This window comes from Sceloporus occidentalis, unplaced genomic scaffold (genome assembly GCF_023333645.1).
Source record: "Sceloporus occidentalis isolate IW3139 unplaced genomic scaffold, rSceOcc1.0.p SCAF_89, whole genome shotgun sequence".
Taxonomy (NCBI): domain Eukaryota; kingdom Metazoa; phylum Chordata; class Lepidosauria; order Squamata; family Phrynosomatidae; genus Sceloporus; species Sceloporus occidentalis.
The window spans coordinates 214756-238878 of record NW_028317069.1 but is presented as its reverse complement, the minus strand read 5'-3'; the positions used below and the strand labels follow the sequence as shown (position 1 = coordinate 238878).

The following is a 24123-nucleotide window of genomic DNA, read 5'->3' as shown; positions in this document are numbered from 1 at the left end:
ACGGGTTTCGGCATATTTTGAAAAGGAAAACGGGCTTCTGCGGAATGGCCTAATTTGTGGTTCAAGGAGGGATGGGTTAAAAATATGGTTCTTTTAGAGTTGTTCCCGGTTGTAGTTGCTTTTGAGTTATGGTATAAGGAATGGGTTAATAAGAGAATTTGACCTAATTGTGAAAATGTGGGTGTGGTGCGGGTAATTAATACTCTGAATGCGAAATCCATTCCGGTCCTAAATTTGTTGAGACGTCTAGTCTTCATACGTTTAAGAGGTGATATATGGCTTAAGGCTAAGCATATTCCGGGAAGCAAGAATGTTTTGGCTGATGCTTTGTCCCGCTTCAATTTTAACCCCCTTCAATCCCCTATAGACGTACCGGGACGTCCAAAAAACGCCCACAAAGAAACCCCTATGGACGTCCCGGTACGTCCAGCCCTTTGTGCAGCGTCAGGGACACTGTCGTTTGACAGCCTGGACTCGCCCCTGGCAGCAGAAGCCAGCGTCGCCGGCTTTCTGCTGCCCGATCTCCCGTAACGGCTTCTGTCATGAAAGCCGGCAAGCTGTTCCGGTTGAAAGTGCCCTGCGGGGATATCCTGCCCTCTGATGAGGCACAGAGACGCTGCCATCTCTATATATAGATAAGGGTATGGCGAGATCAAGTATTGGTAGGTATTTAGTTGGTCTTGCTTTTTTCTTTAAGTTGGCAGGGAAGCAGGATTTCTTTAAAGAATTTTTGGATAAGGCAGGTGATGAAAGGTTATAATAATGTGTGAAGAGCCCTGCCGCCTAAATAGCGCTGGGCGACATGTAGTTGTGGGGATAGGTTTTGGGTTCACACAGAGGTCAGCTATTAAGTGCAGAGGTTAGCTATCAGGTATAGGGTGGGGTCAAAAGTTCAGTCAGCTGCTTTAAAAAAAATTTAAAAAATAGATGAGTTATATAACCTAGAAGCTTTGGAGTTGCGCGCGCCGCTTAGTAGTTTACCGCCTTTGCCTCGAGGACGCTCTAGAAGCATCTCGAGGTGCCTCGCGCGAATTGGCACTATAAATAGAGGTGTCTGAAGTGCTAGCGTTCATGCCACAAGGCGAACTGCTAAGCTGTTGTTACTTACCTGTCAAGGCTAGTATACTCGGCTGTGCAGGAGAGCCGCGGGCCAAGAAGATGGAACTGCTTCTTGAGAAAATCCGGGCGAAAGCACTGTCCGAAGGAGGAGAAGCCTGGCTGAAGAGCTGCCTTGGAGTCCATGCTGAAGACGACTTGAATCACGGCTGGTTGGGAAGCGAACAAGAAGTCGTCACGGAGGCGGAGTTTGAAGAAGTAGCAATTTCTCGGGTGGTGCCGGCTTCACGGGATGAGTCATCGCGGGAGCTGCATTCGTTATCGAAACATCGCGAGATTAGGAGGGGTCTTTGAGTGAGCTGCCTGAGTCTGCCAGGAGATCCAGCAGACGAAGAAATGCTAAATCCCCGGTTTGTGAGGAGCGGGGGAACCAGGGTAAAAGACCGGTTTCCAGCAAGAAAAGGCCCCTACCTCGTTTGCCGGCCATTACTGGGGTAGGGGTGAAGAAGCAGTTGCTGCTACAGAGCAACGAAGAAGAACAGGAAAAGCTTCAGGACCGGTATGGGCATCAGGTGTTGGCAGCTACCGGTTCTGGACAGCAGCAGGAGGATTTGGCAGAGATTGAGCAGGACAGAGGCAGAGCTGGGTCTAGCAGGGGTGAGTATGCCAATGAAAATTTGAGTAAATTGAATGATTTAGTGGGTTCTTTAGTGGGATGCTTAAAGGATTTGCAAGGTGCCAGGCCAGCTCAGGCTTGGGAGAACTCTGCTAAAGTACAAAGAAGGAATGTGATTAACGAAGCCTGCATGAAAGAGTCTTTACCATGTGAATCTTCAGCTTTAGGTTTTCATTTGAGTAATGTTTTGAAGGCAAAAATATGGTGTAATGATTATGTGGATATTTTGTCACGAAACATGATAAAGAAGAGGATAGACGTAGACCGGTAGCTCGGTCTTTTAATAATTGGTTGCAGGCTTTCTGTATTTATGCAAGTGTGGATTTAGAAAAACATAGTTCAAAAAGTTCTGGTTTATTTCAACATTTAGAGTCGGTCCTGGAGGCTTCTAAGAATTTTGGTGGCTTAGCGTGGTTTAATGACGATGAGGTATTTGGTCAGAAATTATCTGTTCCTAAAAATCTGGATTGGGGGGATGAAGGACGTGGGTACGTGGATTAAAGGGGTATGTTGGGTGCGTTCGAAGTGTCCATGATCAATGTGTCCTGCAATTCACACTAATTCTCGCAGCTAGCTGCGTTCTTCATCGACGCACGAGCCGAGTGATCCACCGCTAAGAGTCGCGAGACGCTCTCTCGGAGGAGAGCCTGGCTGGGAGAGGCAGGCGCCTCTTCCCAGCGCTCGGGGGGTCGGCGGCAGCGGAGGGGAGAGAAAGGAGACAAGGGTCCGGGCGCCCTGCCGCCGGCGCGGGGCGGCGAGGGGCTTCCAAACCTTCCGCGCCCCCCCTCCCCGCGGTGGAGGGGGGAGGGTCGCGAGCGGTACCCGGACGGGGCTCGAGGGACGCGCGTTTTCCTCTGGCTGCGGTGGGGGGGAGCCGGGGGGTCGTTCATCGGGGGCGGTCGTCAGGCCGGCGGGGCTCCCTCGCTTCGGCCCGCCGGCTTCTTCTTTGCATGATTCACAATGCAAATGGCCCAATTTGTGTAAGTTCAGACGTGAGTGCTCAATTTGTGCGGGTAGCCACCCGGCAGCGCGTAGTTTTCGTAGAAACCAGTCAAAGGAGGTTCAAAAAGGCGGAGACGCCGGTGAGGTGGGCAAAAATGCTCCCCTTTTTAGAGCAATATCCAAGCAGACGGAAGGCAGAGTTATTGGTTTCGGGGTTTTCAGAAGGTTTTAGAGTGCCAGTTTTTTGGGGTGATGAATGTATTTTGGTGGAAAACCTGAAAACGGTGAATGAGAATTTAGAGGTGGCTAGAGTGAAGATTCAAAAAGATTTAAGTTTGGGTAGATTTGAGGGTCCATTTTCAAAGCCAGCGTTTGCTAACTTCAGATTATCGCCGTTGGGTTTGGGACCTAAAAAAGAGGCAGGTGCGTTCCGGTTGATACACCACTTGTCTTACCCTAAGGGTAGTTTGCTTAACGATGAAGTGAAGCCATTTGAGTTTCCAGTGCATTATGCTTCATTTGATGATGCTTTAAAGCGGGTGAAGTATTTGGGCAGGGGTGCAGTTTTGGCGAAGGTGGACATAGAGGCAGCTTTTAGGCTCTTACCTATACACCCGAATTTGAAGGATAAATGTTATTTTGACAAATGTTTGGCCATGGGTTGTGCAATTTGCCGCTATTATTTTCCACATTTTTAGAATGGGCGGTAGTTCAGGTTGCTGGTTTGGTCACGGTGATTCATTATCTTGATGGTTGCTTAATTCATTCATGGCGATTTCAGAATATTTTGGTGTTGCTTTAGCAGCTGAAAAAACAGTTTATCCAACAACTAGATTGCAGTTTCTGGGTATAGAGATTGATACCGAGAAGATGATTTTTAGGTTACCGGATGAAAAGATTAAGAAATTAAAAAGTAAGATTCGTTTGGTTTTGTGTTTACGAAAGGTTACGGTTTGCTGACTTTTGCTTCAAGGGTGATACCGATGGGTAGGGTATTTTCAAGGCTTATAGGTAAAGGTATTTTGGGTAAGAAGGAGCTTTATCACAGGGTGAGAGTGTCTAAGCAGGTGGCTTGGATGGCAGCCTGAGCAGACGTGCTTAGAGAGAGCTCCTAGGCCCGGGATCTAAATCGCACGCCATCCACATCATTTTTGGACTCTTTTTTTTCTCAAAGTGCTCCCTACCTCATGGCGCACTCCCGCTCACGCAAATCTGCACTTATGCCCGGTTTTTTTGAACCTAAAACCCGGAAAAAGCAGTCATCCCGAGACAGCGGCCTACCACGTGCACCAGATGAAGACTCCGAGGCTTCCCAGGGTCCGCACTCACCATCCAGGTTGGATCCACCCTCACCAGCCACACACTTATCGTATCCTACCCCAGACGACCTGGATGATCAGCAGCTCACCTCTCAAATCCTCAAATCCCTGCTTCAAGACATGAGGGAACAGCTCAAACGGGATTTCCAAGAGATTGCATCCTCTCTCCGCAAAGACATCGACGACATAGGTGAACGCACTGATCACCTAGAGAGGAAGATGGACGACTTTGCAGAAGCCCATAACGCTCTTTCCGACGGGTACACCACTGTACAGGCAGAGCTGGATGATCTCCGCACTAAGGTCATGGACCTCGAGGATCGGTCCCGCCGCAATAATATTCGGCTGAGAGGCATCCCGGAAGAAATCTCTACGGCAGACCTGCCTCAATTTGTTCAAAACCTCTTCCAATCTCTCTTGGCTGATGAATCCTCTTCACCTGTCAGGCTAGATCGCCTTCACCGGGTCGCCAGACCCAAATCAGTCAAATCCAACTTACCTCGTGACGTCTTGACCCGGATCCATTACTTTGATATCAAAGACAAAATCATGCAGGCTGCACGCCGCAAACCAGAGCTACCCGAACCATTTCGAGATATCTTACTCCTAACGGATCTCTCGCAGCTCACTCTCCAATGGCGACGGCTCTTTGCTCCCATCACATCCATCCTAAGATCTCGACAGATCTCCTACCGATGGGGCTACCCGGTTCGCCTCTACATCCATAAAGACGGTTCCACATCCACCGTTACATCGCCTGAAGACGGGCTCACTCTGCTCGCCTCCTGGGGTCTTCACTCCGACCAAACGCCCTGCACTTCATCTTTAACCACCTCGCCTCATCGCTCTTCATCGCCAAAAAAACTCCACAGAACGTGGACGACCCAAACGAAACCGTGATAATACCGAGCATCTGTGTCTTCCATCGCTTGCCTCCTAGCAACACTCCATCTTTGCAACCTGGGACTCTCCTGCGCTTGAACTTCCACCGGCTCCTTCTCCCACCTGCCCTGCGTACCTACAGCGCTAGATAGTGCTCGATCCCGGATTCGGCTGATTCCCCGTCTCCCTGCAAGACTGCTACGCGGCACATAACTGTATGGTGGATCGTTTGCCTTCGATCGTGTCTTCCGTTCCGGGACTCTATCCCTTCACCGCTCAGCTAAGTGCCTTGCCAGCTCTAAAACTGTACCTACTGTGTTTACCTCTGATGGGGAGCCTTACCCTACACATTTTATTCCTCATGTCCACTCGCCTTAGTTCTCGGGCCCGATAACGGCTCTCTCCCCCCGACCCTTTAGTGCTACCCACAGCGCTGGCACTCACACTGACTCGTGAATTCATTTGTTTTTGTTTTCTCAAGTTAATTTGTTATATGTATAGTTCTTTTTTGTTTTTGTTTTCTTTATTGCATCACACCAATGGCACACCACACACTGGTCAGGCGCAGCTCACCTCTATGAGATTCACTTTATACTCTCCTTTCCTTATTTCTGTTGTCCTTCTGTATGCCTTTCCTGTGGGTCCTGAGCGTACATCCAATCCGCCTTAGCTTCACCTTCAATTTCCTGACTTGTCCACATGGCCAGTCTTAATATCTTGTCCCTAAATGCTAAGGGCCTTAATTCTCCCCACAAGCGTCATCTTTTATGGGAGGAAGCTAAATCTTCAAAAGCAGACATACTCTGTGTACAAGAAACGCATTTAAAGAAATCTCCCAACCCGTTTCTTTATTCAAAGTTCTTCCCCACACAATTTCACTCCATGGCTTGTTCTAAAAAAGCTGGAGTCTCCGTTCTCATTTCCAGACGCCTCTCATTTAGACGCCAGTCATAAGCTCCTGGACCCACGGGGGAGGTATGTCATCCTTAATTGTACTATTAATTCTGTTGAGTACACAATTGCCACATTCTATGCTCCAAACTCTGGCCAACTGACCTTTTTTCGCTCCTTCTTAGAAAAACTCGACCGACATACGAAAGGCCAACTTCTCCTATGTGGCGACCTTAATGCCGCTCTGCACCCCCCCTTGGACACCCTCAAACCCCGCAACTCTCCCCACACGCAACACTCTCTACGCCTGGGCCACGACTTAACAAATCTGCTCCACTTACATCGACTCTTTGACTCATGGCGTGTTTTTCACCCTTCCGATAGGGACTATACCTTTTTCTCCAATCCACACAAATCATACTCCCGTTTGGACTATTTTTTTTTAGACAAGCTCTCCCTTCAGTTGACACTTTCCTGCCGTATAGGCACTATTTCCTGGTCCGATCATGCCCCAATAGTACTCACAATAAAACTGGACCACCCAATAGCAGGCAAAGGCTCATGGAGACTTAATGACACACTCTTACATTCTGACGCTCATAAATCGCAAATTCACTCCCATCTCACACAATATTTTCAAGAAAATCAGTCTCCTGACGTCTCTATCACCACCCTCTGGAATGCCCATAAGGCGGTCATACGAGGTAGACTCATTAGCCTGGCCTCTCATGTCAAGAAACAAGCCGCACTTTCTCGAGACACCCTTCTTCTAAAACTCTATGACCTGGAAACAACTAATAAACTATGCCCCACAGACTCTCTCCTCGCTCAGATCAAACGTCTCTGGCTTCAACTGGCCGACCTTAACTCCCAACGCACTTCCTACATGCTTATGAAGCTTAAACAGAAATTCTATGCCAAAGGCAACAAGGCAGACACTCTCCTTGCCCGTAAATTACGCCACGTCCTGGCTCTGTCTAGACCCCCACACATACGTGATCGGACCGGACGAAAAATCTCTAATCCAGCTCAAATGGTAGAGGTTTTCGCAGACTTCTACACTCACCTATACAACCTCCAAAACACGCCAACATCTCCTCATCCCACGCCCGCTGACATCACTTCTTACCTTTCCACAGTCACCCTCCCTTCCATATCACCAGACGTAGCAGAGAGCATCAACACTCCCATAGAACTTCGCGAAATCGAAAGAGCAGTAGCCCAACTCAGGAAAAATTCTGCCCCAGGCCCCGATGGGTTCACTTCCTTCTATTACCGCACTTATCTCTCCACATTAGGCCCTTTTATGTTGACCCTCTTCCGCTCTTATATGTCCTCTGGCTTAATTCCCTCAGAAAACCTACGTGCCCATGTTGTTACAATACCCAAACCCAATAAGCCCACAGACACTTGCTCTAGTTATAGACCCATCTCCCTTCTCAATAATGACGTTAAAATTTACGCTAAAATTCTTGCCAACAGATTAAGTCCTCTTCTCCCATCCCTATTACATACCGATCAAGTGGGTTTTGTCACAGGGAGACAGCCTTCTGACAATACCCGGAAATTCATCGATGTGATCTGGGCAGCTAATCGCCGCAAACTCCCCACACTGTTAGTATCATTCGACGCAGAAAAAGCCTTTGATAGGCTCCATTGGCAATTTCTAGCAGCGGCCCTCAATAAATTTGGCCTTCCCCCCCTATTCATTCAAGCTGTCTTAGCCCTTTACACCTCTCCATCAGCCTGTATCTCCATGTTAGGCTTCCTGTCTCGCCCATTCCCAATCACAAACGGAACCAGGCAGGGATGCCCTTTATCCCCCCTCCTTTATGCACTCGCACTCGAACCACTAGCAGAGCATATTCGTATGGACCCTCTTATATCAGGCTTCCCTATGGGCTCCGGTCCCCCTTGTACCCTCGGTCTCTTTGCCGACGATGTATTGGCCTCTATCACCTCACCCATGGTTTCCTTACCTGCGCTTCTACGCCAGTTTGATATTTATGCGGCGGTCTCCTACCATAAGCTCAACATTTCCAAAACACAAGCCCTATGCCTTAACATAGACCCATCCCAAACGCGAACCCTCTCCACACTTTACTCTTTTGATTGGCAGTCAACCTCCCTAACCTATGTGGGCATCCAATTGACCAAAACCGTAGAATCCCTTAACACTCATAACTTACTTTCTGTTTGGCGACAAGTCAAACTGGACATATTGCGTTGGCGGAGCTACGAACTATCGTGGCTAGGACGTATCAACGCGCTAAAAATGACTGCACTCCCTAAACTCTTATACGTTCTACGCACTGTCCCTATCCAACCCCCCCCTCTCTACTGCACTCCATACAATCATACTTCATAGACTTTACTAGACTTAAAGGCAAATCACGCGTGGCAAACAACACTAGATTCTCTCCCAGACTTTGTGGTGGGCTAGGGATACCACACATCAAATCATATCATGAGGCATGTATTCTATCTCCGATCTTGATGTTTCATGCCTCCTCCAATGCACCAGCCTGGATCGCCCATGAGAATGCTTATACCTCCCCTCACTCCATTCCACAACTTCTGTGGACCAAACGTACATTACATCCTCCGTTGCCCCCGCTTCCCCCCACTACCTCATATATGCTCACAATTTGGTCCAGACATTTGCGACGATTTCCCTCCTTGGCTCGACTCTTTCCCTTCACCCCCTTAGAGATACTTGACCTCATGGTCCCTGATTTGCATATCTCCAGCTGGCGGCGCCCGACCCTGCGAACTCTGGGTGACCTGTACCATAATGGTAGCCTGAGACCCTTTGCACATCTCACTCAAACACACGACATTTCGCATCGCGACTTTTTCAAGTATTTGCAAATACGACATGTCCTTACATCTTCTACTTCCCCGATGGCACCATCCCAATACGAACTGCAACCTATTCTCTCCTTGTTCCGCTCGGCTCCAGAGATAAAAGGAGCAATCTCCCGTTGGTATTCTTTGTTAGTTTCTAGTTTCTACGCCGACAAACTCCCACATATGCGAGCCTGGGAGAGAGAACTGAACCAAACTTTTCCATCTGATTCCTGGCTGGAATCGGAAACGATGATGAGAGGTGTATCCCATTGTTTGAACCACTTAGAATTGCAGAAAAAGGTGAGCTGCCGTTGGTATCTAACACCATCTCGATTATCCCACATGATCGCTAATTACCCTAAATCCTGTTGGAGAGGTTGTGGTCAGGAGGGCACCATGCTCCATATGTGGTGGTCGTGCCCGCTGTTGGTACCTCTATGGCTTCAGATATTTTCCACCATACACTCTGTTCTCCGCATCCGTCTGGAGCCCAGTCCTGAAACCGCTCTTCTCCATATGTTTCCAGATCCTCTCCCTACCTCCAAACGCAAACTGATAATACATTTTTTCCTGGCTACGAAATTATGCATTGCGAGATGTTGGAAAGCCAACTCTCCCCCACTACTCACGGAAGTAATTTCGACTATTGACCATCACAGTGTCCTGGAAAAGATGTCTCACAACGCCTCACACACGCCACTGCAATTCCAAAGGGTCTGGACGCCATGGCTCCATTATGACACCAGGGCGCTGACTGCCCCTTAACATTCTCTGCACCCATACTATACCGTGTCTCTCTGCCCACACATACATCGGCTGCGCCTGACCAACTTTCACCATTGCACATGCCGAGTCTTACCACTCGATGTACGCGTATTGGGGATCTTTTTCTCCCTTCGATGTCCTCTGCGACTAGGTCGCCTGTGTGCATTCCGCTGCTCTCTAGATCTCCGTTCCTTTTGGACCTGCATCACGTACTTAATTGTGCCATTATATATGTTCTGTTGGAATGTACCTTATGTTTTAGGTTCTTGTTGAATTTTTATTTATTTTTATTTTTTCCTTCTGTGAGCACTTTATCTGCATCAATAGAGGCGTTATCATCACGTCTTTATCGGCCTTCTTCCTAACGCTGCTCACTTGTTATACATAAACAGCAAAATCTCAGATCGTACTCTTTACATTGTTACGGCTTATACATCATACGATTTCCAAGGTTTCTGTGTTTACCACGACTTACTAATGTCCAATTTTTCATCCTCGGGATGATGTACTCTGTAACATTTTAACGTATGTCTTGGAGTCTGTACCGATGGTTCTTGCTGTATTTGCCCTGTTCATTCGGATCTGAATAAAAATTTTATTCACAAAGAGAGTGTCTAAGCAGATAAAGGAAGATTGACTGGTTTGGAGTCTGTTTTTAGATAAGTTCAATGGTGCTGCGGTGTGGCAGGAGGATTTTGTTACTAATGATCAATGGCAGTTTTTTTACTGATGCGGCAGGAGCCACAGGTTTTGGAATCCATTGGCAGGGAAGGTGGGCGCTTGACAAATGGCCGGCGCGATGGCTAAAAGCCGGCTGGACCGGAAATATGCTGTTACTAGAGTTATTCCCTGTTGCGGCGGCGCTTGAATGTTGGGGTAGCTTATGGGTAAATGGAAGGTTGTTGTTGAATTGTGATAACACGGGTGTTGTTTGGGTTCTTAACCCGTTTAAGAGCCAAATGGTTGGCGGTTATTAACGTTTTAAGGCGTTTGGTTTATTTATGTTTAATACACAATATATGGTTAAAAGCTAAACATATAGCTGGTAAAAAGAATGCGTTGGCTGACGCACTTTGACGTTTTGATTTTAAGACTTTCAGGAGGTTGGCGCGGCACGCAGAGAAGGAGGGACCGATTGTTCTGAGAAATGTTTGGGAAAGAACTTCTCCCAGATAAGTGCCTTACTTTGTAAGTCTTTGTCTAAAGGGACTTGGAGTGTTTTGGTGTGAATTTGTTAAAAGCAGGAATTTCGATGAGTTTGACGACAGACAGGATTTAGCCTTGGACTTTGTATCGATGATGATTAATAACGGTCATTCTAGAGCTTTTGTTGATAGGTTTTTATTGGGCATTTCTTTTTTCTTTCAGTTAGCTGGGAAAAACGCGCGGCTTTTAAGGAGTTTTGAATTAAACAGGTTTTAAAAGGGTGGATAAGGGTGTGGATACCAGGAAGCCAAGTTCTTTTGAGATGTTGGGCAAACTCATAAATGTTTGAAGTGAAGTTTGTTGGAATGATTTTGAAAGGCGTTTGTTCCGGACGGCTTTTATTATAGCGTTTTTTTGGGGCATTCCGGGTAAGTGAGTTGACTGGGGGTTCAGGATTGAGGAAAGCAGATATTTTATGTGGGGAGCATTTGCGTATATTGTGGCCGGTTTTTGAATGCGGAATTGTTTAGTGTTATCAGGCCAGCAGGAGATGGTGATTGGCTGGTGCATAGTTCAGGTTTACCCCTGACGATTTTCCAATTTCGGAGCGTGCTTCAAAAATCTTTCTTAAAGCTTGTTTTGGGTAATTGTGACTATTTGTCACATTCATTTGGCATCGGGGCAGCAACAGAAGCCGCTATGTTGGGTCTGGACACATCCATTATAAAGAAAATAGGCAGGTGGGATTCCGATAGGTTTTTTGGGTTATATTAGACCTAATTTATTCTAAGATATTGATGATAATGTTTTCTTTCAGGTGAACGTTCATGTATAGTTTGGATTGTTGGGCACTCGTTCATTTATTGGGCCCAGAACAGAGCAACACGAAGACGCTACGGTGAAAATCTGGGGTTTGATAGCAAACCTGTAAAGTTATTTTGGATAGGTATTAGAGGTTTAAATGTATGCCAGCTAGAATCAATTTTGTTAGATGATGTTAATATGTTGCCAGTGCCAAATGTTATTATTATTATTATACACTGTGGGGGTAATGACTTGGGTAAAACAAAATCAATCGAGTTGCTGTTGCTGTTTAAGGAGTTAATTATGAACCTCAGACGTTATTTTAAGGATGCTATGTCGGTTTGGTCTGAAATTGTTGCAAGATTAATTTGGACCTCCAGACCTGAATTTAAGGCACTGGAGAGAGCGAGAAGAAAATTGAATACATCAATGGAGAGGTTTATGTTAATGGAAGGTTTAATTAGTTTTCGGCATGCTGATTTAGAAGGAGGTTGTGATGGTTTATTTCGGAAGGATGGTGTGCACCTATCAGATATAGGTTGTGAAATTTTTTCTGCGAATGTGCAAAATATGGTGGAACAGGCCGCAAATGGCAGTTATGCATTTGCGGCTGGTGGATGGACTGGTGAAATGGTGTGGGCCTTCTGGCTTTTAGGGGCGGATGGCTTTGTCTTTATATTTATTGGGTTAATTTATTTGGAGGTTGAGACTCTGGGTTTGGCCCAAGAGTTTCTTTAAAGTATGTGAGTGTTTGGTAAAGCTAAATAAAAGTACACGGCCTGTTTATTCCACATTGAGAGTGTTTGTACGTGACAAATTCCGGATGTTTAAGGAGTTTAATAGGTGTTTTATATAAGGTTTGTTGGGATGATTTTGAATGTTTCTTGTTTCAAACGGCGTTTGTGGTAGCGTTTTTTTTGGAGCTTTTCGGGTGAGCGAGAGGGTGGTTGGGGTTTGCGAGATGATGATGTGGTTTGTAGCAAGGTTTTCAGACTGTTTATTAGGTCGTCAAAGACGGATAGGGATAAGAAAGGTTGTTGTTGGGTAATGCTGAATAGGTTGGATGGTTTGGCCATTTGGCAGCAGAAAGTTTGAATGCGGTTCGTCCGGGGGTCAAGGGAAATCGGGCGATCCATCGATCAGGCTCGCCTTGAACTAGATTTCAGTTTCCGAAGGTTTCGCGTTTAGGTTTGAGCGAGTTGGGTTCGAGCGATCAAAGATACACTACGCGTTCATTTGGGATCGGTGCGGCTACGGAAGCCGCATTATTGGGTCTAGGCGAGTCTGTGATGAAAAGATTGGGTAGATGGCGTTCAGAGCGTTTTCAAATATATGTTGGGCCACATCTTTTGCAGAATGTTATGTTGGTATGTTGCGGGTCGTCGGAAGTTCACAGTATGGATTATCATCGGCCGTTCTTTTGTGTGTTGGTCGCGGAGAAGAGCGGCGCTAAGAAGTTATGTTGAAAATGTGGGTTTCGATAAGGATGATTTAGCTATTCATTGGGTGGGCGTAAGGGGTTTGAGGATTGATCAGTTAGAGGATTGTTTAGATGAGCGCGTAGATCGCTTGCCGTGACCTAATGCAATAATTAATCATTGTGGGGGGGGGGTAACGATTTAGGTAAAATGACATGGCTAGAGTGAAATATTGTTTGGAAGGAGTTAATTTTATGTCTAAAAGGATGTTTGAATAATGTATGATTTCTATGGTTTGAGATCGTTCCTCGCCTGCTGTGGCTGCAGAGGCCAGAACTTGGGGCGCTGGAAAGAGTTTGCAGGAAGTTTAACAGAGCTATGGCAAAGTTTATGCTCTTGGAAGGAGGTTTTTCCTTTAGCCATAAAGAGTTTGAAGGTGGGAGTTTTGGTTTCGTATAGGCAGGATGGGATTCATCTGTCTGACATTGGACGTGATTGACTTAATGTGGATGTACAGAGTATGGTTGAAGAGGCTGTGGTGTCGTGGGAAAAAAAAACATTTGAGGCGGTTGGGGTGAACCGCTAATTTGAGTTAGGCCGGCTGGCGAGGCGATACGTCTAAGATGTGCTCTGGGGCTTATGCCAAGAGTTGAAGCTTTTGGTTAATGGACAGTATCGGTTTGTAAAGTTCAAGTTATGAGTTTGTATGAATCGGTAAACTAAATAAAAGTCCACGGCCTGATTCATCCAATCTTTCTTGTGGCGTTTTTATTATTATGGTTTGGAATACAAAGAATGTTGTTTGCGTGTGAGTATGGTAACATGTCTTGATGCATTTTAACCTCCTGTATGCCACTATCTCCCATGATATGCCCATGGCATATAGGGGTATAAGGTATTTTTGAAGGCAAAGTGGCAAACTGGGGGGCATAGTTGCAAGCATGGGGGGGTAGATGCGCATAACCGGGGGAGCAGGTTGGCAAATAAAAGGAAATGAAAACGAAAAAATAAAGAACTAAACGTTTCTTACAAGAATATCGTGAAGAATAACGAGATGGCTGAATCCAATGGAACTTTGTCATCTCGAAATGTTTGCAGAAGCAAATGTTTTGATTCCATTATGTCTCAAATGTATGTAATTTATTAGGGCCTTTTAACACTTTAGCTTTCTGGCATTTTAATACAAATAATGTGATAAAAAGAATGGTTTATAGTTGTTGTTTGTTGCGAAGAAATCACCGAGCCGTCCAGCAACTTCCTCGCCCCCGAAGAAGCGTAGTACCCGTGAGACGTTTATCGTTCTATATAAAGCAATATTAACCGGCTCCTGCCCTAATGAATTTCATGTCTTTTGTTGTTGTTTTTAGTTATATTTATTCAGCTCACAGTGTGGATCTATGATATATTTACATATTAACAGAATCTCCAAGCTGCGTCGAAAGCCGCCTCGGCGCGCCCATTAACGTATCATTAATCAGACAGGGGCGCAAACAGACAATGTTTCCATTTTCACTGTTGCTTTGCATTTACGTGCCAAACGGAGAGAATGGTTTTCTGCTGTGTCGGGTCGCGACGTTAAGTATTTTCTCCGGGTGGAACGCGGGAGGTGAGAGAAGTCGGGCGGACCGTCGGAGAACCTTTGGAGGAGAATCTCCAAGGAGTCGATCAGAGGAAGCACCCGGAGACGATATTGTTTGCGGCCAATGAACGCGAGACGCTCGCTTCTGCGAGTAAGCAAAGGAACCTGTAACGTAAATCTCCAGCTATGAATCGATATACGAGTGGCTAATGTAATCCTTTCTTGTGCTGTTTTCTATAGACCTACCGTAGTATACACTCTAACAAACAATACGACCCCAGTGCGTTTCTCTGGCAAGAAGGATTGAGCCGTGATAGTATTAGCGCATAGGTAAGAGAATGAGGTGACAGTCGATGGATCTCCCCCGTTGATTAGAGAAACTGGCCCACGTTGCAGAAGAAGCTCACCCATAATGTCGAGCCTTCGCACACCAGTCCCAGCGATGCACGTTAACTCCTGGCTTACGGGTCAGCAGGAGGCAAAGTGTTTTTTTTGTGAACGTAGGGGGGGGTATTATCTTTAATGTTGGGGTTACCCCAATGATTTGCAAGGTGTCTGATTATTTCTGGGCAATGAGCCATCATGCTTTCCTTACAAATATTGTTCAAATCACTCCTTTTGTTCACAGGCATCGCTTGCTCTAGTGTGTTTTTGGTGTTGGGGAAGGAAGCAAGCGAGCGCTAGGTTATCGTAGAAAACGGGGTGCTGCAGCGTCCGCAAAATGTTGACATAAAGCGTTTGGTTTTTAAGTGTATCCGTCTTCTACCTTTTCTCTGTTACACTTTGTTTTTTGGCAATGAAACCATCGTTTTTGGATCGGAATAGACTTCAGGATTAGAGAATGTTTGGGGAATGAGTGTGATATATGCAGTGGAATATGCTGGGGGGGGTGGTGGGCAGAGGGGGCCCCCCCACGGAAGCACTCTTTATTCATGTTTTTATTGGCGCAGCCAGAGTGGAGATTGAGGCGGCGAGTGGTCGGTCTGGAATAAGTTTTGAGCAACCGCTCGGCGCCTCTGTCTCGGTTGCGCACTGCGGCAGAGCAGGGAGATGGAGGCCTCGTGATGTTTACCAGGTAAGTGAACCTCAAACGGTGGAGAGGGGAGATAGGGGGAGGGTAGCTAGTGAGGAAGGGGTAGTTAGGGAGAAGGGAGGGTAGCAAGAATATTGAACTAAAGAGTCAGAATGAGAGACAGCGAATGGATTCATGCGTGGCTGCATTGTGGGAATGAGCGACAGAATAAATGATTATGTGAGACTGCATTAATGAATATGTGTAAATAGTTTGTGCGAAAGAATAAATGATTGTGCGAATCGGAGAGCGATTGTAAAAGCGGTTGTGTGAATCATATGTGTATAATTGATTTGTGTAAAAGGCAAAGACGGTATAAGCAGGGTGTTTAAGCATCGGGGGACCAAGATGGCCTAGGCAGGGTGTTTTAGGGAACAAAGATGGCATACGCTCTGCCGTTTGGGACCAACGGTGACTCATTGTGGTGTGGTTCTATGTGAACAGCGTGGATGTCAGGGTTGGCTTTGGGGGGGTGTGCGAGCTACGATCTATGGCTGTAATTGTATGGGGGGGTTGACCTCTAGCTTTGAATGCAGAGGTTTTGATGTGAATTGCGATTGTTTGATCCCCGCAAATCTGTTTATCGTGTTTTTTCTGGAGCGCTGTTGTCATGTGTCGTTTATTTGATGGATACGTTGAGCGCTGGGTTTGTGTGTTGTGTCGATCTGTACCCGCAATGTTATGTTTCCATCGATGTTATTGATGTATAGCGGCAAATCGACGGTTTGTATGTTTGAATCAGTTGCGTGTGCTGTTTCCGTGAGTTGTTTCTTTGAGCTATCCCTGAACTATAGGGAGTATGTATGTTTTAGTGAATGAGGAGACAGTCAGAAGTAGGGAAGACTACTGACTCTCACAGTCAGCGGTCAGTCTGGCCAATCATTTTTAGTTTTGCCGTTGTAGCGGAGGGAGTGATTGCATGCAATGGAGTGTGGAACGGGGGTCCAAGGAAATGCTTGGTTAGGGTTCAATATGTATCTAATATATATATATATATATATATATATATATATTTCAATCAAGGTCTTTCCTTCAAATAGATAAGAAAAAGATAATATTATGTATTTAAGTATGGATGCGTTATGTATGTGTATATATATATATATATATATATATATATATATATATATATATTAGGGCTGCAACTAACGATTATTTTCATAATCGATTAGTTGGCTGATTATTTGTTCGATTAATTGGATAAAAAGAATGAATGTAAATTTACATTGATTTAAAATAATGTAATAAACAAATTATATTAAATACAAACAAACAGCATAATAAAAAAACTTTGATAAAATGCATTTATTGCCTTTATTTCGCAACCAGCCCCCCCCCCCCCCCCCCCCCCCAATTTATGCACATTTGAGCCCAGGCTTGCCACGCTGCCTCCCAGACATGCCACGCTGCCTCCCACATATGCCACTCCACGCTGCCTCCCACATATGCCACTTCACGCTGCCCCCCACATATGCCACTCCACTCTACCCCCAGATATGCCACTGTGGCCCCAGATCTGCCTTATACACCCTGATACACCACTCTGTCCTCCCCAGACATGCCACACTGCCCTCCCCACATATGCGTTAAATACCCTATATGCCTTATACCCCCAGATATGTCACTCCGTCCTCCCCAGATATGCCTTATACCCCCCAGATATCTCATAGTCCCCTCATAGAGTCACAGACCATACTTTTATAAATAAGTACTGGGTTAATCTTCACTGCCCCCAGGATTTAGATTCCCCTTAGTTTGCCCCCCTTTATCTCTAACTGCACCTTAAGTTAACTTTAATAAATTAATCAAATTAACCCTCAGTCCTCATCATTAAATGAACCCTAAACATCCCATTAACCATAACTGCCCCTAAATTAACCCTCACCTCCTCTAACTTTCAGCAGCCCAAATATTAATGTTATACTTACAAGTTAGATGAGTGTCACAGCCATGTGGTTGTGGCTTTCTGGGAGAAGGAAGGGGGCGGGGCCAGTTGTCACAGTGATTACAGGGAGGGACTGGTAAGTAGGGCCCGCTGCTGCTGCTGTGAGTCACTGAAACGTATTATATAATGAGGGGTATTTTTCAGAGCGTTTGCTCTGAAAAAACCCTCATTTTATAATCGATAAAAATTGATTCAACTAATTGATAATGAAATTCGTTGGCAACGATTTTCATAATCGATTATTATCGATTAGTTGTTGCAGCCCTAATATATATATATATATATATATATATATATATATATATATATATTATAGCATATGTAGTGTTTTATAACTCCCCCCCCCCTTCTTGATGTGTTCCCTGTTCCACCATGTGCACCCCCTCAATCTGAAAGCTGTAGATGCCACTGGATATATGTGACATTATGCTGATGAAAGAGCTATGTATACATTGTGAAATGACCAGTGTTGTAGCATGTCATATAACCAGGTTTATGTCAGGGGGAAATAACAACATGTCTTTATCTTTACGTGTATCCTTTCTGTAGGTTCCGGCTGTATTTCTGGATTCCAAAGCTCTGCTGAAGACCCTGCAGGAGCTGCCGCCGCACGTCCGCCTGAATGTGGATGCCGACCTGGTCCAGGTAATGTTTTTTGTCCTCGATTAGGAGAGCCTAATATTTATCAAAGCACAAACGCCTGCGAGATTAGATTACCGCAAAGCCTTTTCTATTTTCTATTAGCATGTGCCATGTGAAGCTCGAGGCAGTTTGATGAATTGCGTGGCCGCACCTGCGTACTCCTGTCTCTGCATACAAGTACCACACGTTGTTACTAACCTTTTAAGCACCAGGGGGGCCATGGCCGAACGGCGGGGGTATCGGAATCAATGTTTTCAGTTTGTAGGCCGCACGGATGGGCAAAACAAATGTTAGGTTTGTGTATTTTTGCCAAAGAAAGACCGTGACGTGAGTTACGGCTGGTGAAGGTGATGGAGATGTCAAATCTGGGGGTTATGTAGAATCATTATTAAACAAACACTCTTCTACAGACACCAGACAAGTCAGAAGGAGGGCTTGTTGTCGCCTCAGAAATGTCACGGTGCTGCCACAAGCACAAGGGATTCCGGGTAGGCGCATGCCAATAAGGTCAACGACGATCACCTTTAGCCTCTAGGTGAATGGTATACACGGATCCCTTGAAAGTAATGGGGCCGCCGTACAGGACAGCCTTTCGACCGAACTCGGGAAGAGGTGCGGTGGGCAGATCACCGCTCGTGGACAGCCGTTTGGTCCTTACCGGGACTCGTCAGCATGAGGTTGCGATACTGGCCCGATACTCGAGGCTTGGGGTAGCCAAGAAATGCCATGACATGAGTTATGGTGGGAGGTAAAGGTGATGGGAAAACCATGCGCTTGAAAGTAAGGGGTAGTAGAAGTGTTTGTCGTTATTATTATTAAACACTCATCTACAGACACCAGACAACCGCGTGCCGAAATAGCTGTCCACGAGGGGTGATCTGGCTACGGCACCTCTTCCCGAGGGCCGTCCTGTACTTTGGAGGGATCCGTGTATAAAGTGGACGTGGAGGCAAAAGGCGGTCACTTGTTGACCCTTTTGGCGTACGCCTACCCGGAATCTCTTGCGGTTGCGGCAGCACCGTGAGATTCCCGTGGGAACGACAAGCCGTCCGGTGTCTGTAGATGAGATATGTTTAATAGTGCTGTTACGTAGGCCCAAGAAAGGAGACGAAGCTTTTTGTGACGGTGCGGAGTAAAAGCAGCGGTATCGGAAAGAACACACTCTGCGGAAACTAGATCCATGCTGAATGGAATCTGTCGTATCGCGATCTAGTTATATCGATCGCAATAGTTGCTGCTAAGGGTATTGAGCCGATTGATTGTTTGTTTGAATGTATTATTCTCGGTGACATCACGGCGTATACAGTTTTACGTATGTAACGACGACGATTAATATTTAAAGAACATTCCACGTCTCCTTGTAGAGTCTAAAAGATATGATTGCGCTTAGCTTGGTATTAGTTTGGGTGCGTTGTTGCTCCTAGTTGTACGGTTGTAACATCGGAGGCGTTTACGTAGATGCTTTGCGATGTCTGTGCGCGTCGAGCGCAACCGGATGGTTTCATCTTTTTCTCTTGTCTCTAGGAAGAGGTTCCTCAAGAAGTTCCTGGGTTGAAGGTAAAGAGCTCTTGGAGCTTAGCTCCGACTATCGCTAGTCGGGTAGCTAAAGGGGCATCTGCGGGCTCCACGCGAGAGTCACTTCCCTTGCCGAACACGGGCGAAGATCACCGGGCGACAACCACCCAGCGTGCCACTTCTTTGTGTGCACTCGACGAGGATCTCGACTTTCTGCTGGGTCTGGAAGCGCCGCTCACAGCTGAGGCAAGCGGTCGGGCCGCTGCGGGAGCAGAATGTGAGGAGAATGACCGGCAGGCGACACCCGAAGGCCCGGGTAAGTGACAAAGTTTGCGAAGTACATTCATCCAGTGTTTGCCTGGTCTGTTTTTGAATGCCTCTACGCTCCAGAGAGCAAACGTACTGTTTGGTACCGGTGACGTGTGGGGCGCTCACAGGCAGCTGCTGCTCCAGCTGGGGGGGGGGGGGGGGGGGGGGGGGTTCACGCAATCAATCAATCAAAGAATATCTCCCCCCCCCCCCCCCCTTCCACTGGCTTGCTCATGCACAAACAAACAGCTCTTCCATTGGTTTATATGGGAGAGCTTAAATGGCAGCGAGTGGCCAAATGTAGCGCATGCCACAGAGGGAAGGATGTCCTGCAGCACTCGAGGTACATGCATCGAATGTGTCTTACCGCGCTTACAAAGTACTTGCGCGGCGAACCCGGTTATTGTGCTTTCATAAGATGTGTGTTTTGTTTGTTTGTACTGAAGGCAGCTTTTGAGACAACACACACACACACACACACGCTTTGCTGTCTCCTTCATTAAACAAGGCTGTGTTTTTAGAGCTGCCTGAACAGTTGTTTGTTGTTGTTGTTGTTGTGATCCAATTATTTCCTGTAGAATTCCTAAGCACCGGATGGATGAGGAGTCCTTCATCTCCTGCTACGTCTCATTGTACAGCGTGCAGCCTGGACCGCTAAAACTCTACTCCCGGGAATGTTTGTCGTACGGGAAGACACGACAACTTTGAGAATGTGGCTTTCAAACACCAGCAAACAAACAACACTTTGTGGGGTTGTCATAGATTAGATGCAGTCAGTCAGCTCTATCTGCGTCTGTGAAACTACCCGTCGACTATAGAGCGTCAGCTTGTTACATAACAAAACAAAACATATGGACACGGGTAAAGATGATAGCAACGCATCGATTGACTGGGTGTGCTCTGAGCAGAGAAGTCAACAGATTGATACATGTCGCGAGTAAATATAGAGTAATACGTGGTGCATGAAATATTGTTTTGAAAAGGTTTTTTTTTGTTTGCGGCTACTTGAAGCAAGCGCTTGACGATACTCATCCGTCACTTTGTTTGCAGGCACCGCCACGATGGAAGATGCGGGTTCGGTTGCCGACGAGAAGCAGACGGAGATGACGGAAGAAGATCTCGAAGACTGGTTGGACAGCGTGATCTCCTAACCCGGCGTGAGCCGTGCGACTTGCACGGAGCCGGGAAGGACGTCGAAGCCGAGTGCCGAAAGGGAGTCATCCCCGGCGCGATATTCGGCACAGACCGTTAAGACTAAGATGTCCGAGGAAACGTCCTGCGCTCGGTCGGGAGGTAAACGTACGATTTGTGTTTTGCGTCACTTGCGAGAATAAAGGCGTGATCGTCTTGACCGTTTGTTGTTTTGTATGCGCGTAGTAAGACACTGAGCTGAGACGGGTGAGTGTTTATTGCGACGGGCACTTTATTGTATTTGAAGAAAAATGATGCATAAAGTTAGCAGCTTCACTACAGCACTTAGCAATGACCAGAAAGCAGTGCTTGAATTTGGCATTACAGATTTAAAATATTAGAGAATTGTAGATCGTTTAAGATACATTCCAGTTTCCTGAAATAACAGCAGTCAATCGATCATTAGCTGTCAGTCATTAAAAGAAAAGCAACCGAATGCAGTTTTCTATTTCATACAGTAAGAAAGAAAGACAATGAAGGGCACAACAGCGTTTAGTCAGTCATTCTAATAGACGACTACCATAATCAAATACAAATAAAATAAAAACACATGTTGCATAAGATGTCTACGGACGGTTAAGGCACTTACTTACTTACTTAATTGATTGATTGAGTTCAGGTATGTAAAAATGTTAACAAACAAACAACAACAACCAGCAGTGTTTCTCCTTGTTGTTATATTTTTCTACTTCAACTCACTGCTTGTACAGAAGTTGTGGTGGGAGGTAAAGGTGATGATTGGAACCCCGTTTCACTTTAAATTAAGGGGGGGGGGGGTATGTACGTAGAAGCATTGTTACACACACACTGACACACACATCAAAATAAGAAGGCTTGTTTTGCTCTCAGAAATCCTGTGGTGCTGCTAGAACCACAAAGGATTTTAGCGTCAGGGTTTTCCCATCAGCTTTAGACACCATAATATTCGTTATGGTGGTTTTTGTTTGTTTACACCCCCCCCATCTGTCCCCTCCCCTCTGACAACCTCCTGCTAAGGGCGAAACAGCTGTCCACGAGCGGTGATCTGGCTACTGCATCTCTTCCTGAGTTTTGTCTAAAGGCTGTCCTGTACAGCGGGCAATTAATATGAAGGGATCCGTGCATAAAGTGGATGTAGAGGCAAAAGGTGATTGTTGTTGACCTTGTTTGCATTCGTCTACGTAGAATTATTTGTAGTTGTGGTGTCACCACGGCTGTCTGGTGCTTGTAGATGAGATATGTTGACTAATGCTTTTACGACCCACATCGTCAACTGCCTGGAAATGGTATAAACAAACAAACTACAACAACTATATAGCTTATTTATTCTATATCAATAATTCCCTTTGATTAGACTCTAGTATGTTACAAAGGTAAACGTGTACAGTTTGGAAGTGTAAACTGTGGTTGCGTACAGTCGGGTGTTTTTGCTAACAACGCCTAAGGCTGTAGGTGTTGTTGTTGTTGTTGTAACAATAGATCCTAATCTTTCAGGGTTGAGAGCGCAACATTCGTAGAGAGGACAGACACAGTGAACGTCGATAAACGTGGAGTCTGTGAGTAGCGGAAGGTTGCTACAAGTGGCGTCGTCAAAAGCCAAAGGCAGCTCTTTCAGAGATAGAAATCCTAAGCATGCTGCTCCAGACACGGAATCCACTCTTAAGTGGCGGCTGAGCGAGTCAGTTTTTGTCTGTCTGCGAGTCGAACAATGGATGCCTTGGCAGAGTGTGTGTGTGTGTGTGAGAAAATGGGTATTGTGCATTTCAGATGGGTGCCCAGTAGCCCTTGTGTTCTGGGGCAGCCAGTGGTGGCTCTGGATTAGCGAGGTTTGTGTCGGTGTGATGGCATGCTGGGTTTTGTAGCAGGGAAAGCGGTTGTAGTATTGGGGGGGGGGGGGGGGGTGTTGTTGTCATTGGTATTGTTTGTAAATCTGTGGCTCTAGGTCCTTTCTCGATTCATTCAGATACGGTTTAATGGTTTATCAATACATGATGATTGACTGTAGTGATTTGTGTTTGATGAGAGATTTAATAGCACATTATTATTAGTTAGGACATTGTCGATTGAAGGAAAGGACTTGGATCCAGATGAGCAGCTGCCGCCGCTGCCGCTGCATCTTGCGATCTCGTAGGGTAGCGTGTGTGTCCAGTAGTCTCCCAGGGGATGTGAGTGTTTGTCGGGTTTGGGTGACTCTGTCATCCAAGCTGGTCTTCGTATTGTTTGCGGAAACAATCGCCGGCAGGGAAGAAGTCCCAGCAACGTTCTTGGTACATCTTCCATACGTAGGATTCCTAGAAAGGATATGAGCGAGTGGTGAGCTCGATGCATCCGCGAAAGAATGGATACCCTATCATCCATTAATCAATCATGGAATTAATCTATGAGCGAGTGGGATTTGCGCAACAACAAATATGGATGGACCTGAACCTTTAGTGGGTGTGCAGAGCGTACTTGCTAAATGAAATGTTGTCAAGGTTATGATGTGAATCGTGTAGAATGAGGATCTATTATTGATGGCAAAAGAAGAAAAAGAGGAGGGAGCAGCTCAGGGGTAGGTACTGTGGTTAATGATGCAATAACAACACAAATGGACAAACAAACAAACATGCAAATCTTTTGGAAGATGGATCCACTGTATGATAACTAACTAAGAAGTAACAAACACCATACACTTACTTACTTACTTACTTACTTACTTACACACTCACTCCTCACTCAGTGTAACAAACAAACAAAACCATGCATCTTTACGTATAGATATGTGCATGCAGAGTAACAACAACAGACAAACACAAAATTGTCACACTGTTATGAATGATGCTCTTCATCCTAGTTATCATTGTTTGTTTTGTTCGTTTAGAAATGTAACAATGGCTTGATGAACGTGTACGTACCTGCCCGGTATGTTCCGTTTCAGCCTTATTGATGATATACATTAGGAAGAACCTGGGAAAACCAGATATGGAGACAGAGATGATGTTTGTTTGTTTGTTTGTTTTAGGTAAACTGTGAGATGATGATAAGAAGATGTCTGGATTGATGAGCACGGGTAGGCGGTTAATGAGCCTTTGGGAAGGAGCGTCTGTAGTCTAGGAGGTAGGGATTGATGGATTATTTACATGGAAGGAAAGCCGTCATGGTT

At 45.9% G+C, this 24123-nt stretch overlaps 2 protein-coding genes and 1 pseudogene across 2 annotated transcripts in view; 1 reads left to right on the top strand and 2 right to left on the bottom strand.

Moving 5' to 3' along the window:
* Positions 1–20962, top strand: part of LOC149284635 (cell death regulator Aven-like) — a 196780-nt gene extending 175818 nt beyond the window's left edge. The window contains exons 4-6 of the mRNA XM_089496282.1: positions 17895–17990; positions 19512–19818; positions 20862–20962. Coding sequence (XP_089352408.1) covers positions 17895–17990; positions 19512–19818; positions 20862–20962 — 504 coding nt within the window. The remainder of the gene's footprint in view (positions 1–17894; positions 17991–19511; positions 19819–20861) is intronic.
* LOC149284636 (5.8S ribosomal RNA) lies at positions 2213–2354 on the bottom strand (annotated as a pseudogene).
* A 2214-nt stretch (positions 20963–23176) lies between the features above and the next one.
* The window catches only part of LOC149284634 (ryanodine receptor 3-like), a 147394-nt gene continuing 146447 nt past the window's right edge, over positions 23177–24123 (bottom strand). The window contains 2 exon segments of the mRNA XM_089496281.1: positions 23177–23272; positions 23876–23927. Of these exon segments, the coding sequence (XP_089352407.1) occupies positions 23177–23272; positions 23876–23927 (148 nt within the window).